The following is an 18,420-nucleotide window of genomic DNA, read 5'->3' on the forward strand; positions in this document are numbered from 1 at the left end:
AACAATCTGCCTGCCTCTTGCTTCTTTCAAATGTCCAGGGATATTACAAGATTTAAATTTTTAATGCACAGATTTTGTCCAGATGTGCATTTTAACACAGGACATTCAAATGAAATGTATTATTTATATCCTTTTGACACTTGTATTCATAGCGATAGTGGAAACACTGTGCAGGCTACATTCAGACTTATGTTACCAGAATTAGCACCACAACTCAACATGACAAAATATCATTTGTACAGGTCTGGATGTACCTGTAATGCCCGTCCAGTCCAGGTGTGAGATGGCACGTGCCTCCGTTAATACACGGCAGGCTGATGCAGGCGTTAATGGGAATCTCGCAGTTACGACCCTAAGGAAAGAAAAGGACATTGAGATTAAGAAAGAAAGAGCTCGGGTTTTAACATGTCTGACCCTTAGATCCTGAGCCATCACAATCAGATGGCTACTTTAAAAGATGAAGAGGTGAAAGGAATAACAGCATCATCTACAATATAACATAATGAGTTCTGAGTAAAATGTCAACTTAAATGTTAACCGCAATTTACCATTCAAACAGGGTTAAGGAATGGACATTAAGGGCAATGATTAGCGGCGCTTGCTATGGTTATTATTGTTGCTCATACTTAGAATTAGGAATCTATTCTAATCCCTTAATCATAAATGGTAACCTACCACCCAGAACACCCTAGCAACCACATAGCAAAATAATATAAACATTTAGAACATATTAGCAACTGTTTAGCCTAGTAATCACCTACTAGTAACATTGTAGTTTTGCACTGACAAGCACCACTCACATTTTCTTCAGAAAAGATATAAATCTTATTTGTTTACTAGTTCTATATCCAGGCCCAGAGCCAGGTTTAGTTTAATACCATGGTTTATGGAAGATGTATGTCGTGCTCTGATCCTTTTACACTCCGGGGCTGTAACTCCATGACTAACATTCTCCATTTCAAATTCAGACAAAGGCTTTTGCCACTGATATGCCTGTTTCCTCTGCTCCCCTCAAAGGGCCCATATGCCTCTGTTTTCTCTCTCTCTGTGTCCCTCTGTTTTTTCTCTTTCTTCCTTCCATGTTTCATTTAATTCAGTACTCTTGAACATTCTAATTAATCTTCACTTACTTCGAGGACAGACACACACCTGCAACTGACCTTGAGAGCTGCGGTTTTAATTAAAAGACAGCCCATTGGTTCTGTCTTGTAGAGGGCGAAGGGTTAAGCTCTTATCTGTTCTTCGACAGAACAACACTGACAGGAATCCCATAACCAAACAAAAGGGTAATGATTTCACACCGCAAGTCAGGACACACACACATTCTCAAAGTACTTTTTGTGTGGAACAGAGTCTGTTGGATGTCAGACTGTGGTCCGTTTGGTTTTTCGAAGCTGTTCAAGTGCTTTTTTGTAAATCTACAGCCCAATTTGCTTGAAAAGGTGGTTTAAAATTTGGTTCAGGAGTACTATGGTACGCTTATAAAAGCGGTTTGTTTTAGCTCATGGAAGTGAACTTCTTGATGCCGTAAGATTAGCATTTTTGTACACTCCCTGTCACACTTCTCATTTCTCATGGCTTCTTGTCTCGAAATAAATTGCCTTTGAAAGCAGCTCACATTCTTCACATCTCTTGCAATGCGGCCCAAGGCTTCACCCCCAAGGTCATACGGTTCCTGCTGAGTGTGAGTCTGCTACGCAAACATCGCCTCACAAACGCCTGCCTTGAGTACAATAGGAACTAATCAAGAAATTCAGATACAGGAAGTTGAGCTTGGGAAGATGGATGATGAGGCTCTCTTGCATGTAATGATGCACATAACTCAAAAGAATATTCTGTATATTCTGCACACGTGTGCAGGAGGACAGGATAGATGCTACCCGATGATATATGTGGGCCATTGGCTGTTCACTCACCTTGTAGCCAAAGGGGCAGGTGCAGTGGTAGGAGCCTGTGACATCACTCACACATGTGCCGTTGTTCTGACAGGGAGCCGCCAGACAGGGGGCGCACTTGGACATCAGATTCAAATCAGCTGGACCTGAAACGCACACGACACAAAATGTGAAGAATAAATGCGTGGAAGAGAAGAAAGCAGGAGAATGAGAAATCAAAGGGAATGGAGGTGACATTAAGGTCGGCATGAAAAATAAGCTGACCCTTTACTTGTGAAACTATTTATCTATTTATTTATTAACTCTGAAATTCCGTAAATTTGTATATTATTTATATACTATTATATGATTTATTTATTCATATTTTGTATTAGCTTTTATTTTTATATAAAAAAATTTCATTTTAATTTTAGTTTAAATGTTAATATTTGTATTAGTATTTTATAATAAATATTTCTATTTAACTTTAATTTAGATTTATTTCAGTTTTAGCTTTAGTTACTTTAGTACTTCATTTTTTTTTCTTTAAGCTGCCAGGGCAACATCTAATTTTCATTTTTAAAGTTTTGCATTTAATATTTGTATTTTATTTTATTTAAGCTTCATTTAACAAAATGAACAAATAACAAAAACAATTAAAACTTAACAATTAACAAACACAATTTAAAATAGTTTTAGTCTGTGATAAAAGGGGTAACACTTTAATTTAATGTGACGTACAGTAGTTACACGTTACTTCATTTACTTACTAGTAATAACAGTACATCATGCATAATTACATAACTCTATAGTACATGTTGTTAATTAATATTACTTAGTACTTATACGAGTAAGTACAATGTAACTATAATTTAGCTTAAAATAAAGTGTAACCAAAAAAAAATAAAAATAAAAACTGCTCTTACTTTTCAACCTCTTTCCTTCACCCTAACTCCATCATAACACTATTCATGATCCAATCAATTCTGATCGGATAACACCAAATCCCACCCTAAATTTTTATTCTCCCAAATATCATTCTGAAATATGAATTATTACAGAGACAATGCCATTGTAAATGCCGCTTGGTGTTGACTCTGAGATGTTTGACATTAAACTCTCACACTTTCTTTTTGGAATTTTGATTTTTGGAGATTTTTTACTCATAGAAACAACAGAGAAGGGGACAGAATATTATTTAGGAAGTGGGAGAGAGAGAGAGAGAGAGAGAGAGAGAGAGAGAGAGAGAGAGAGAGAGAGAGAGAGAGAGAGAGGGCGGGGGGATTTAGATCAGGAAATGACGCAGACCAAATTCGAATCTGCATTTCCCATGCGGGCGCCATGGCTCAATGTGTCTGGAGCAGACTAACCAGCAGAAGAGAAGAAAGGCGAGGCAGAAATAGACTCACCCTTGCACTGGAAGCGATTGAGGGGGGTGGTAAGCAGCAGTCGGTCCGCCATGTCAGGTGGTCCAGTGCAGCGGGCGATGCCAGGCTCTTTAAACCCAGCCTTCACCCACTGAGACAACCAGCGCAGCTCGCAGTCACAGTATAGGGGGTTCGCTCCAAGAGCCCTGCATGAGGGGAGACGAGTGTTACACTTTGTTTGAAAAGAATAGCAGTATGATTCGTTGGTCTAGTGCAATGGTCTCCAACCCTGCTCCTGGAATGTTACCTTCCTGTAGACTTCAGTTCCATCCCTGCTCCAACACACGCCTGTAATGTTCAAGTAACCCTGAACACCTTGATTAGCTGGTTCAGGTGTGTTTGACTGGGGTTGGAGCTAAACTTTAGGGACAGTACAGTAGCTCTCAAGGAGTAGGGTTGGACAGCCCTGGTCTAGTGGTAACACTTTTTGTTTTTTTCTTAGTGGTGCATTCAAGTCCTCCTGAGAAGTTCGTATTTACGAGTTGGAACCATCAACTAGAGATGGTAGATGAGAAGATGCACATGTTTTCCACAATCCCCCAACTCTGAAACTCTGAGCTCAAAGACAATTTTGAGTTCCTTATTTGTTATTATGACTTTGTGGTGGCGTTCATGTCCGTTCAACTCGTAAATAGCAAAATAATATAGAACATATCAGCAACTGTTTAGCCTAGTAATCACCTACTAGTAACATTGTAGTTTGATTGTTCCGACATGACTTGAATGCACCATACTACACTACAGTACATTACAAAGCTGACATCTTCATTTACTACAGAAATCCCAATCGCACTTCCTTCAATTCAACAGGGCCTTTATTCCTCAATGGATTTTTTATCCTGACAGTTCTTTTCAATGAGGACACAAGGAGCTACAGTATCCCCACTCCAAACCGGCAACAGGAACTACAGCCGGAGAGGAAAAAAACAACACGGCCATAAGCCTTCATAATAGATGCCTTTTAGCAGTAATAAAATTTACAAAGATTTCCTGTGGGGCTCGGTCTCGGAGCGCGGAGCACAAGGCTGCACTCTCTCTAGGTTGCACACGGTAATGAGGTAAAACTTACATTGAGTCTAAAGACCTGAGTTGGTCTCTAAGGTTGAGACTGGGAGTCCATCAATAATAGAGGCAGAGAGAGAACGTTCTCACACTGACACACACGCACACACACGCACACGCACACACACACACACTTACAGATGAGACAGAGATGTCAAGTGGCTGAAGGCTCCCTCCGGAATAGTTGAAAGGTCATTTCCGTGGAGGGTTCTGAAAGAGAAGAATGAAAAGAAAATGAAAAAAAGCACTGAGCTCTGGGAGTTGGTTTCATTGTTTTCTGCACTATAAATGATGAAAGAATCAAAGAGGGGAGATAGAGAAAGAAAGAAAGGGTCAGTCATTCAAGGCATTTAGCACGAATTATAGAAAACCTCAGCCAATTTTGTGAGACACCAGTGGGAACGGCAGATTTGCATTGAGATTTCATTGTATGCTGTGTCAGTTCTGTTTAATAATTTTTCCTGTTCTATTACAGGGCGCTCGGCCCACACATATACATCCAGACTGCAACCTGAGAGCATGATTGGACAGCTAAAGACCCATGAGGCCAAGTCAGCGGTGGCCCTGAGGCATTCTGGGAAATTAAAAAGTGACAATGATGACTGCCTGGCAGACTAAACATGAAGAGGCCGGAATAAGGTGGGCGTCCTTTGGTCTGTTTAACATATCTGTGCACACAGGGTGTTGATAACCTATCCTGCCCAGAGCCACAAAGCTAACCATCCAGTTATATGCTGAGAGACATTTAAGGTTGTTTCTTCAACTATGGCCACACAATGGTTTGTTTACCTGCCATGGACAAATGTAATTTCTACCACATCACAAATTACCGTCAAATATGGGGTAGAAATGATATTTTAAAAATATAAACTGTCTGACTTTGTCTTACTAATTTCATATCTAACATTTTATGCATCAAAAATACACAATGTATCACAATATGTATCACAAATGCACAATATTTACCACTTTTTACTTAAGACAATCTTAACAATATTACAGCTCAATAAAAAAAATATTTAGTTCACACCTGATATTTACCTGGAATTTTCTTGACTAAAGGACAGGAATAATTTGAGGGACATATAGTACATTACCTTTCATTACTTTTATTAGATTGATCATAAGTGACAGTAAAGACATTGATAATGTTACAGCAGATTTCTATTTCCAAACTTTTGAAATGTTCTGTTATTTTCACATAATAAATACTGAAAGTAATTACGTTTATTTGACTCTTTTTATACTTTTAAATTATAGCAATAATTAACATTTTATAATGGCATTTTCATAGTTTAAGATTAAAAGTTTGAGAATGGGATAAGGGTAATGTAGCAAAAAATAAATGATGAGGGTATGGTAAAAAGCTTCCAATATATATATATATATATATATATATATATATATATATATATATATATATATAAAGTTAAAATCTGTTACTTTTAATTACAAAAAAGAAACCCACGGGACTTAAAAGAGCTCTTAAAATCTGCTTTCTTAAAAAATGCTTTGTTCCTTCAAAACTTGCTGATGCTGTGAACGTGTTGTTCTAAAGCTGCTTTGTTCCGGCACTAATCTCCTGACGGTAAGTTCATAAGTCAGGTTATTGGGATCTCAGAGAGGTGTTGTGGTGCATGGGGAGTTTATGTGTGTGTGTGTGTGTGTGTGTGTGTGTGTGTGTGTGTGTGTGTGTGTGTGTGTGAGAGAGAAAGAGAGAGAGAGAGAGAGAGAGAGAGAGAGAGAGAGAGAGAGAGAGAGAGAGAGAGAGAGAGAGAGAGAGAGAGATTGATGTTGCAGCAGATCGCTGGTTCATCAGGTAAAATACAAAAAGGAGTCTTACAGCAAGCGGAGAGAACGCAAGCCATCAAATGAATGAACCGGGACACAGCGAATTTGATTATAGCTCAGGATCCTGCAGACAGATGGAGACAAAACTGTCATTTAATGTCAACAATTCTGCCAAAATGTTTTAGTCAGTAGTAGTAATGTTCGCATGACGGAACAATGTCGACATAGATACTGTGTTTGATTGTTGGATTATGGTGTTAACTTACAGGGTTGCGAGCTGCGTCATGTTGCTGAAGGTGAGAGGGGCAAGAAGACTGATGCTGTTATTACTGAGGTCTCTGCAGAGGAAACACACACAAACACACAGCAGATTCAATTACACACCCTCAGAACAAAGTCTACAACATACCTTCACAACCCTGGCCAGTTTACTCTTAGAAAAGACATTTAATCTTAGTTATTTTTAACCTGGTTAAATAAAGGTTATAAAAAATGGCTTAAAACATGCATAAAACCTAAACTGTATCCCGTAAAATTTTCGTTAAAGAACTGGCAGTTGCGGTTGCCAGATATTCATTTTGGGAAAAAATATAGTAAAAATGTTTCAGGTATTATGGGATGGCATATTGGTGACTTTTTTTTGGTGAATTTTACATAACCATGGCCAATGCTAATGCATAGAGTCATATGCACATAGAGACAAAACACCATCAGGATAGCAAAAAAATTCAAAAAACATGAACTAAAACATAAAATATAACACAAAACACCTTAATGCACATTACTGACAACCAAAGCTAGCAGAAACCTATTCATTTAAATAAAATATAATAATACTGGTTTGTGATGTTTAATGCATTTCAATTTTGTATGTGATGAATCACTTCTGGGAATGTTATTTCACTGTAAACTATACGGCAATTCATAGCTTTCACTTGCAAAAGCCATACATTTGTTGGTAAGGTAACTTCCAGTTAATCAATTAAGACGTTTTTACTGTAGGTTATTATTTATTTATTTATTTTTACAGTGTGAGATTTGTATTGTACAGAGGTGCCTTATATATCCTTCAGCTTCAGGAAAAATGACTCTGGATCACAAAACCAGTCACATGGGTAAATTTTAATGGAAAATTTAACGGAAAGCTGAATAAATAAGCTTTCCATTGATGTATGGTTTGTTAGGATAGGACAGTATTTGACTATTTGAAAATCTGAGGGTGCAAAAAAATCGAAACATTGAGAAAATCGCCTTTAAAGTTGTCCATTTATGTTCGCGATTGTGCTGCATTCACTCACAAAAATAAATGTTTTATATATTTGCAATTGGAAATATACAAAATATCTTCATGGAACATAATCTTTACTTAATATCCTAATGATTTTTGGCATAAAAGAAAAATCGATAATTTTGACCCATACAATGTATTGTTGGCTATTGCCACAAATATACCCGTGCGACTCGTGACTGGTTTTGTGATCCAGGGTCACAAATGGGAATGCTTAAAACATACATACAAATGAAGACATTCAATGCACAGTAGGTTCTTTGTCTGAATTTGCATGCCAAATGAATACAATCAATAAAAAAAGAGGAGAAATACATACAGCAGTGTCAGTTGTTTCAGATTAGGAAGCTCTTTGGGCACGGATGTGAGGAGGTTTCCTTCCAAGTATCTGAAACGGTAAAAAAAATCCTGTTAACAGACAAATTTCACTCCTCAGACAAGGTACAAAGCAAAACCAGATTTCGTTTTAAATTTCATTTCATGCTTATAAAAAAAAAAAAGTAAAAAAGGAGAAGACATTTATAACCACAAAGTGGCTATAAATTCAGAGAAATTTCAGTGAGCTAAAGGAGCTAAAGAGCTAAAGATCAGGCCTGAAGTGTAGCTGCTTGCATTGCTTATACAACATTTCTTTCATCCTTATTTTTCCACTTTTTGATGTGCTAAAAGGCTGTTCTCAGCTGAGCCCAGCAGAACGTCAGCAGACCAGACCAATGCAAGACGACAGGACACAGATAGATGGCGCTTTGATAGGGACTTCAGGGTCTGCTATCAAAGCCAGCTGATAATGGGGTCTGTCAGTGATCAGTGATACGGTCTTCAAAACTACAACACAGGAGAAGAGGTCGGTCCTTCTGGAGTTTTCCTGTACGATCCAAGAACAATCACTGTCCTTCTGCTGAAAAACCAACAGCAAGATTTTCTGGTTCACTACACTCGGTAATATAACCGCTTGTTATATCAGTCTCACTTTGTCGTTTGTTTGATATCTTGTGCTTTCTTTCTCGTCTTTGTCGCTGTCGACTTGTTCTATTGCTTCCCCGTCTCTCGCTCTCACTCTCTCTGTTTAAGTGGGAGTGTGAGCAGCTCTTGTCGAGTGTAAACGGCCTGTGTGTCAGCAGTTCTAAGGCGCTGTACTCTCTCTTCATCTGACTGGTCCATTAGACTATGACGGACACCTTTACACTGTGCATCAAACTCATTGACCCTCAGACAGTCTGAGCTGGCCCATGACATCTCATGGGCTTTTTTATTCTTTAAAAATGGGTATGTTTCAGAAACTGTATTGCTCATGGCAGGCAGATTTACAGTACATGTAGACTCTTGTAATGAAGGTCAATACTGTCACTGTCAAAGTTGTCAATGAATCTAATGACAGCTTGAAAACTGGGGTTGTGTGATGTAGTGTATAAAGCCATGAGATATTACCACTGTGTCCTTGACACACCTCTTACAAGACAGATTTCCCTTGTAATACATCCACTCAAAACTTAAAAGTTAACTTGTTAGCTATCTTTTTGGATTCCGTAAAAGAAAGACACCCCAGTCTGCAGTTATTTTTGTGTGCTTTTGTACAGTTATACATACAAACTCTCTCTCCTCCTTCCTACATTCATATTTTTGAGTGTGATTCATTGGACAAAAAAAGTGAGACAACACACAAAATAAAGTTTAAGATGAATTTGACTGATAGTATTGTTTATTTATATATTTTTTTCTAAGGAGCTGCTTACAAGACACCGTTTTCAACTAAAAGTGGAAAACTTTCTATGCTTTTTGGCTGTTCATTAACACGACTTCAGCGTTTTGGGGGCCTGAAAACGCAAACTTTTGAAAACGGGTTTCAAAGTGCAAGTTTTTAAAAAAAGGTTCTGTTATAATCTCCGACTAAACTACAAAAATGCGAATTTGTGAAAACTGTGACGTCATGCGTATGCGTATTATGTGTTCAGTCCATAGGTGTGTAGTGTTTCTTTACAAAGTGACATCGCCAACTACTGGCCTGGCATGAATAATACAGCGTTTTTAGTCGTTTTCGCGGATCCGTGTGAACTGGGATAGTTTTGACAACGTTGTTGTCTGTATGTGAAAAACTTTTCTGTTTTTAGTACATCATTGTCGTGTAAACGTACCCTCAATTTCTATAGATACAATAATATAGTTATCATGAATTCTTTTGGCTGTGATAATAGTGTTTATGTGTGCATTTGTTCTAGTCTTCTTGTACAAATACATCCCATCAATCAATATGTCTGACAATGGATCAAATCTTACCTTTCCAGAAATCACACTTTATTGATTATCACTTTTGTAGATTGTATATACACCGATGGACACATTCAACACACTAGGACTCTTAAGGACTGTTTTATGGTAGGGTGAAAATTGACTCCACACTTTTAACAGCCTAAGTTTTCGAGTTTTATTTTGTTTTCCGGTTTCATGCTGTAAATACACTTCATTTATTCACTTTATTACTGTTGTACGTCTCCTCTATTTAAACACTCCCGACCTCACACAGTTTAATCTGACCCCAATTTTAACTCTTGTATCTCAACCTATTGGGCTGATTGTTACCATTTTAATTAACTAAACTGACCAAGTAGAAAAAGAACACTGGATGTGACGTGAACTTTGTGGAAACAAAATCCACCAGCTGTGATTCTGTACTAAGGTGATTAAGGTAAAATAAAGGGAGTTAGAAGAAGAAACTCACAGTTCAGTTGTATCTTTAGGGATGCCCTTAGGCAGGGAACGCAGCCCTCGGTTACTACAGCGCACTACTGTGTCCGAGCATGTGCAGGAATCCGGACAGCGAGGGGCCGACGGCAGACAGACATTCTCTTCCATACCTGAGAGAGAAAGACATGCATATTTTATGCTCCTTTACATCATGCAAGAGAAAAATGTAATATGCGTTGCTAAAAGATCTAATATAGAAACTCATCAATTCTTTAAAAGGGAGTAATGGAGGATGGAGAAAGAGGGAGAATAGATGAAAGAGCACAGGTGCTGTGAGCACCGAAATGCATCGCACCCTCTCTGAAAATAGCCCTTTCTCCAGTGTGTTCTCCAAACATGGGTATCATTATTACAGAGCACGCTCACTCATAATAAGTGAAACAGTGCACAGGAGTTTAAAATCAGCAGCTAAATATTGCTTTTGGCCTCGCTTGCTCCACATTTCCTGCAAGCAATACTTGTAGCCTCCTCCCGAGCTGCTTTCATCCAAGCTCTGTAAGATGCTATCTGTAAAATTCTGAATTACCCTGTAGATTAAAAAGAAACAGTGAATTAAGCCATTAATGGGAGGTAATGGAGACTGAGATATGCTCCAAGAATAACTCACAGACCGAGTCTGGAAAAGGGAACGCTGGGCCTAGATGTGCCTGCAAATGCAGAAGGGCCAAGGGGGCTTGTTTTACAATGACTACTTCAAACAACCAAAAATATCTTCCCGTAAATCAATTTAGCTTGACTTTGTTACTCTAAATGTAATTGCAGAGCACTGAAATAGCTAGATGTTGTGCTGGTGAGTTTTTTGGAGGTGAAGTGACGGCGCCCCCGCACAAGGAGGAAGAAATGAGCGGAATAACAACACATGAGCCCTGACAGACAGCCTCTTCTAACTAATGGACCTCGAGCCAGGGCGATTTCTCTCACTTTGAACCTCTTTATTTCAAAGTGCTTCGCCGTCTACAGCTGAGCAGGCTCTCTTAACACGATATTCCCTGAAGTCCTGGAGCAGCAAAAGAGCTGTTTCTACCCAGAACACCCTAGCTTTGACAGGGAGGCCTTCTGAAACACAGGACCCAATCCAGACAGAAGCCAAACCGCAGTTTCTTTTTCTCCATTAAACTTTATGTCAGTCTCGAGAGGTTCTGTTTTCCCCTGTCTTTATGGACACGAGTTCTTCCCTATAAAAAACAGAGTGGGAGAAGATAATGTTTAGGCCTCCACGCTCGGCATTTAATTTGTCCTCGTGGTGCCCTCTCGGTGCGGCCTTGTGGGAAGTTGGCCGGGTGTGATTTACCCTGACGCTGGGAAGCAGGGAGAGGGGGATGAAGGTGTGGGAAATCCGAGGAGATGGAGCGTAGAGCAAGCTTCGGTCTGGAATGGTGTCTGGAAGGAGCTGATTCAGTGGCCTGATCTAAGCAGTGTGATTTCATGGGAACTGGAGATGGATGTGGTGTGGATGGCAAAGGCTACAGCGCAAATAGTAGCTGAGGTTTGCAAACCCTTATTCAATGTCCTGACAATGTGCCTCTGGTTCATGAGGAACTGCTTAAAAGGGGGTATATAACCTCTAAACAGGGAAGTGTAGAAACAGAGGAGTTGAAGAGTATAAAAGAGAATCAACACTGTATAGATGGAGACACGGGAGCATAGATTGGTACATTTGTATTTATATTAAAAACATCTGATTGCATATGCCATGTTCAGTGTAGTTGAGAAAAAGGTGATAAACCTCTTTCAGAGGGAAATTTACTGTAGATACATTGTATATATGGAGTTCATTACCCTGTAACTTTGGGTTTCATTGTACATAAGTCTATCTATATCTTTAAGTCTGTATATGTACAATAACACCCCCAAGTTACAAGGTAATACATATGTAAAGATACCAATAAGAAATATTTATGATGACAATTATATCATAAACATAATATAATAACTTAATAAAATGTAATATATTTACAGTGATTTCACAACAGTTAAAGGAGTTAGGCTATCCATGCTCCTTTACTATGGTAAAAACACTGTGATGCACAACGTGTTGTGGTTTATTGCATTAATACACTCTTTAATGCAGCCATTAAAGGGATAGTTCACCCAAAAATGACAATTCTGTCATCCTTTACGCACCCTCAAGTAAGTCGTTCCATCCGTGTATGAGTTTCCTTCTTCTATTGAACACAAAAGAAGATGTTTTGAAGAATGTTGGTAACCAATCAGTTGATGGAGCCCATTGACTTGATGGGAGTCAATGGGACCTTGAGCCTGTTCGGTTACCAATATTCTTCAAAATATCTTCTTTTGTGTTCTATAGAAGAAAGAAACTCATACACGGTGGGAACAACTTGTAAATGATGGCAGAATTTAAATTTTTGGATGAACTATCCCTTTAATTGAGTTACTGAACAGAGCAAGCAGAACATATTGTACCGTCACAGGAGAAATCAGGCATGGCTACATCCTGTATAGGGATCTCCTTCAGGAAGGCAGGTTTCTGGCAGCGTGGGTTGCCACTAACCACCCTGGTCTTCTTAAGCCACAGTCCCAGCCAGGCTAAGTGACAGTCACACACGTAGGGATTAGACAGCAGGTTACTGTACACAAACAGAAAGAAGAAAAAAACCCTCATTACTATATAATTACAATGGAAAGCAATCAGCAGGGTTAAATTACCACATAAACAATCAAACTTCAGCCCATTTAACACAGCAGGAGAACTGCATGGGTGAATTTACATTTAAATAGCAATACAATTGCATATTATGACTGCGATGCAACCTGCAATGCTGGCAACGTTCAATAGCAACTTTTGCATTAGTTCACATGTTATTACGCTGCAATAACACTGTTATAACAGCCACTAAAGGCAAAGTGCTTTAAAAAAAACTAAGATGAAGGCTCAGAATAAGACACAGACACATTTTGGGTACAGAAAGATCCATCAACCAATGGCTATTGGGAACGCTGGATCAGAGGCTTCAGAATCAACATACTGGCTCATTTTTCATGTGTCCTTACTGAGTTCTGAAAGTTCAGGTGGTGGCACGCAGACCAAAATCATAAAATTGTAGCCTTGAGTTGAAAGCATCACCGGCAATGACTCTGGAAGGCCCACCAGGGAACCGGTTGACGGCCCATACAGAAGGCCGTCTTACTAATGCATTGCTGAAACACACGAGCAGGAGCAGCAGTGCTAGTACAGGCACAGAGGAGCTCTTTAATACAGTAGCTGAGAGTGTCTGCTACCCTACAGCCGGCGGGATAAATTAATCGAGCGTGTTGACCTTCCGTTGCTTTGCCAATAGATGCTTTGCAGCTTAAGGGGGTGGGCTCATGTTAACACTACCCTATATCCCTCACCAGCAATGCGTTTGCCTTTAATTATTCCTGTACATGAAGGTAGGGTAAAGAAACACAAGACAGGTTGAGAGAGAGAAAAGCGAGGCAGACGTTTGCTTTGGGAATGATATCACAAACTAGACATTAGAGACTACTTATCCTGCTAAATTTAATAAATTGGACATTGCTAACAAAAACACATCTATTTTTACTGTGATAATCACAAATGTGAGCACACAAAAGTAACCTCTGTCCTGACTGCTCGCTTTAGCCCTGCAAACTCTCCTACCGGAAACACTCGCCCGCTCTGCTCTAATTTTGGAGGTGGAGGGATGAATGATGGAGTGAGAGAGAAAAAGGAGGGAAGTGTGCCCAACATGTCTGCTGCACTACTGTGGGAAGAGAATAGCTGGGGAGGCCTTACTCTCTCTCTCTCTCTCTCTCTCTCTCTCTCTCTGGATATTTTTAGCTGCCCTGTGCTGAAATGGACATGGCTGTGTCAGCCGCTGGCTAATTAGAGAGCTGGCAAAGGAAAAAGAGAACGAAAATAAAGATTCTGAAAGAAATAGCACAACCGATTGATTGGAAAAGTTGCCTTATGGCATAAGAAGTGAGGAAGACTTGAATGTGTTGTGCAGTTTCCAATAGGGTTTCGGTAACACTTTACTTAAAGCCTTTATGTATAATGCATTATTATAAAGGTATTCATAATGTAGCCTACGTTATAATGCATTATATTTTTTCATACATAACCAAAGTTAAAATGCATTATATTTACAGATTCCTTGTTACATCTGAAATTTGTTGTTTGTCATTTGTTTTAATGCATTATACATTCTAAAGGTGTGTTCAGTGAATAGATAAGTATTATAATGTGTTTTTTAATGTGCTTTGAGTAAATAATTACTTAGGTTTCTTTATGTTCACTTAGCCGTATTGACACAAATGCAGAATACACTGAAAAAAAAAAAAAAATTCATGATACAGGGCCTAGTGCATTTATTTATTTACACTACTATATACACAACTATAAATTTAGGTAGTTGGAAATATTCCAATATTTAAAAAAAAAAAAAACACACACACAAAGCAAAACAGACAGCAAAACACACAAAACAAAACAGTAATGATAGTGGCAAGCTACAAAAAGCACTTGTATGGTTTGAGGATTTAAAGTTGTTTATGGCCTTGACAAAAAAAGATGTACGTTACACTGATTGGATGACTTCATTGTGTAAATTCTTTCTGTTGTTTGTGCATGCTAAACTTGATTAGATGGTCAGAATGGAAGGAATGACTTTCACGCAAATCAGAACAGTCTGAATGTCTCTGCTCAGAATCTGTTCACATATTTCAGTTAGTAGGCAGGGTTCACAGCATGAAAAAGAGAACCATGTGTATTGTTGCACAGTGTAACGTGTGCCAAGAATAAAGCCTGATATGATAATTCAAATGGTTACAGATGCTTGCTGTGTTGGCAGTCATCATTTCTTTTTTTTTTTCTTCTAAATTATGATTCCACCAGAAGTTATTTTGAATGCTTAACAGCATCTGTTTATCTATGAACATCTGTGAGATCTCTTTCAGTTTTCCCCACTGATCCTTCTCTTTCTTGTCATCCCCTCAGGGCTGTGACACACTAGAGTTCACTTTTTGTTTATCAGTTCTTTGTTTACATCCCCCGCAAAAAGCTACGCAGATATTAATCTGTATTAAAAATGTACCGCACTTCAACTGTTCCCAATTTTTTTTTGTACAGCATACAATCAAAAGCAAAAATTAGATGGCAGAAGAATTAATTCCTTACATTTGCCTTTGTATGGACAACCTCATTGCACAAAATCTTAGTCCATTTTTAGACAGCAGAGCAATTTTCCTTTTTAGCCATTTTTGAATAATTCACCCTGCCCCGGGGTGGGGGCAAGCCAAAATGTTCTCATCTGAGGTTCAAGAACAACCGTTTTCAACCCAGACAAGAAAACATAACCTCATAATTTTGAAAATACATCTGCAAACAATAAGAATTCTTTGCTTGAACCACATCCTCATCCGCTTTGCATATGAAGATATAATAGGCGCTTGATTGGTGGTGGTGCGTGACCCGATGGACTGTGTTTGATTTCCTGCGTCTTTGTGAATTTTTGAACTAACTCGTTTGTGGGTTTGGTACAGACACAGCAACTTCAGTGAATAGTTTTATCAGGCAGTAGAAATAGTTTCGCTTCAAATACCAAATTCTTAGGTATTATTATTTCAATTGTTTTTTTTAGCACTAAAGAATTCAGTTGATTATGGATGCATAACTGATAGAATGAACCCATGACACAGAGGGGAGTGTGTGTGTGTGTGTGAGAGTGGAGGACTCACATGGTGGAGAGGGAATGCAGGGTGTTGAAAGCTCCAGGGGCGATGGTGGAGATCCGGTTATCGTACAGGGAAAGCAGGCGCACGGAGCTCAGGCCAGTGAAGGTGGCGTTATCCACACAGCTGATCTGATTACTCCTCAGCATCCTGATGGGAACACACAGGCAGGTTGGATCACATTGACCCTGACAGACAGCAGCACACAGCTCATGGGGAGGGAGGAACATAGTGTTTATGAGACTCTGTGGCTGCTGTTATGCATTAAGTCAATGGTGGTTTTATGGTATCACTGCTGACATTTTTTGAGATGATGTGCCATGCATGCAGGGTAGGAACACATACACACCAGTATAAAGGAGGAAAGTAGCTGTATCAGAGACAGGAATCTAAAGTGAGTCTGCATGATGGATTGGCAGTGATTTTTTTATTGTGAGATTATAAGAAGGACATCTGATGTGGCTTCAGCAGACAGCACTTACTGTGTATCAGAGCATTCAAGTGAAACAACTGACAAAGAACTGCATATTGCAATGTGTGTGTTTGTGTCAAGCTTTGTCTACATTGTGTTGGACACTTTGTGAGAAACAACAGTAATGAGCTATTCATTTGTAGCCTTTATTTAAAAGTCTGTTACATACAGTATATTGTAAACATTTAAAAAAATATGTATATCTATTTATAAATGAATTTTTATAGGCTACATTATGATAATATATATATATTTTTTTTACACCAGAGCACCCTAAATAGGCTATATCATTATATTATATTATATTATATAATATTATATTATATTATATTATATTATATTATATTATATTATATTATATTATATTATATTATATTTTTTGTGTCTTCTTTTAGGAAGAACCCACTTATCACATTGATTTTTATATAGACTATACAAAAAAAAGTCATAATCCAGCTAGCCCATGGTCTGATAAGCCCATGAACTGGACCTGGTGTTTCTAATCTAACTATCTTAGAATCTACACGTGTTTTTTTCTTATTTTAAATGTTTATTATTGTGAAAATGAAAAAAAAAAGTTTGTTTTAGGTGTAGACTTTGAGTTAGTGTATACTTGAATACTATAATTATAATCAGCTTTATTTAAACAGCATAAGTCTAAGGCTTTCTGGCCGGTGAGAACTGCTATGTAAACGCGTCTGTGTGTGACGATTATCTTGGAGCGTGGCCTGTGCTGTAACCATGTGCGTCTGCTCTCTGAGATTCTGTCTGTGCAGCAGACGTGGCCAGCTGAGGCAGCTCACTGCTTGACACGAGATAAGATGAGTCTGTGTGCGTGTGGTTGGGGAGGGGTGAGGAGCCCAAAACAATCAAGGTCTCCTAAAGGCCTTCAGCAGCACAAACAGGCTAAATGCAAACCAGAGTCTGCCGTGATGAAAACCTGAAAGCAGCAAATTCGGCATTAAACTCTGACAAACAGGGATCTGAGACGAGCAAACTCAATTTGGACACATACTCCTGGGATTTGAAAGCCACTAAATCCAATATTGCAGGACCATGATTCCATTCATTTGCTCCTGTGCACTCCTCTCTCTCCAATTAAGCTAATTAGAGCGACAGCAGACCTACGGAAGGCTTTTTCTAACCACCAGGCTTCAGAATATGCATTGTATTAGCATCTTTGTTCCCGATAGCACACCGGCATAGACGACGTCTATGCCCGTTAGTTTCTTAGAATAACTTCATACGGTTAACATCTTGATTAGACCTTACGATCACAGTTTGGTTTTTGCTGAGAGAGGGCAATTTTTCTTGAAAATTGAGTTCTTAATAAGCCTATAAGAGCAATTCCTTAGAGCAGATTTCCAATGCCGTAACTAATGTTTTGTGCATTTATATTCAGAGTCGTGTGAATATTTGAAGGTGAACGTGGCTCGGAGACATGTCTTCATTTTAATGAGCAGGATAACAGGAGAAGCAGGGTTGGATTTAGAAAAATGAGCTTTATCGTGAAACGGGGGTGTGATACTCACAGTGTTTTTAGGCCGCTCAAACCCTTGAACATCCGTCCGCTGACTGACTGCAGCTTGTTTCCGGTCAACAGCAGCTCCAAAACACCTCCGGCCCCATCAAACGCCCCCTCACGGATGTCCCGGAGTTTATTATTACTCAAGTTTCTGCAAACACGGAATTCAAGAAAAACATCAACTCCCCATGACGCACAAGCACTTCTTTTAAAGGGGTAGTTCACCCAAAAATTAATGTCATTATTTGCTCACCCTCATGTTGTTCCAAACCTGTATGAGTTTCTTTCTTGTTTAGCACAAAAAAATATATTTTGAAGAATATTGGTAACCAAACAGTTGACGATAGCCATTGACTTCCATAGTATTTTTTTTTCCTACTATGGAAGTCAATGACTATCGTCAACTGTCTGGTTACCAACATTCTTCAAAATTTCTTCTTTTTGTGCTCAACAGAAACTCAAACAAGTTTGGAACGACATGATGGTGAGTAAATGATGACAGAATTTTCATTTTTGGGTGAACTATCCCTTTAATGTGTCCCGAA

General features: G+C 38.8%; 1 protein-coding gene across 1 annotated transcript in view; it reads right to left on the minus strand.

The window, feature by feature from the left end:
• Window positions 1–18,420, minus strand: part of slit3 (slit homolog 3) — a 63,247-nt gene that overhangs the window by 20,718 nt on the left and 24,109 nt on the right. Inside the window, exons 10-20 of the mRNA XM_079891739.1 lie at window positions 17,883–18,026; window positions 15,885–16,028; window positions 12,609–12,772; window positions 10,159–10,294; window positions 7,762–7,830; window positions 6,421–6,492; window positions 6,207–6,278; window positions 4,502–4,573; window positions 3,284–3,447; window positions 1,917–2,041; window positions 255–352 (exon numbers count right to left, since the gene is read on the minus strand). Of these exons, the coding sequence (XP_079747865.1) occupies window positions 255–352; window positions 1,917–2,041; window positions 3,284–3,447; window positions 4,502–4,573; window positions 6,207–6,278; window positions 6,421–6,492; window positions 7,762–7,830; window positions 10,159–10,294; window positions 12,609–12,772; window positions 15,885–16,028; window positions 17,883–18,026 (1,260 nt within the window). The remainder of the gene's footprint in view (window positions 1–254; window positions 353–1,916; window positions 2,042–3,283; window positions 3,448–4,501; window positions 4,574–6,206; window positions 6,279–6,420; window positions 6,493–7,761; window positions 7,831–10,158; window positions 10,295–12,608; window positions 12,773–15,884; window positions 16,029–17,882; window positions 18,027–18,420) is intronic.

Source organism: Squalius cephalus, assembly GCF_949319135.1.
Source record: "Squalius cephalus genome assembly, chromosome: 14".
Classification (NCBI taxonomy): domain Eukaryota; kingdom Metazoa; phylum Chordata; class Actinopteri; order Cypriniformes; family Leuciscidae; genus Squalius; species Squalius cephalus.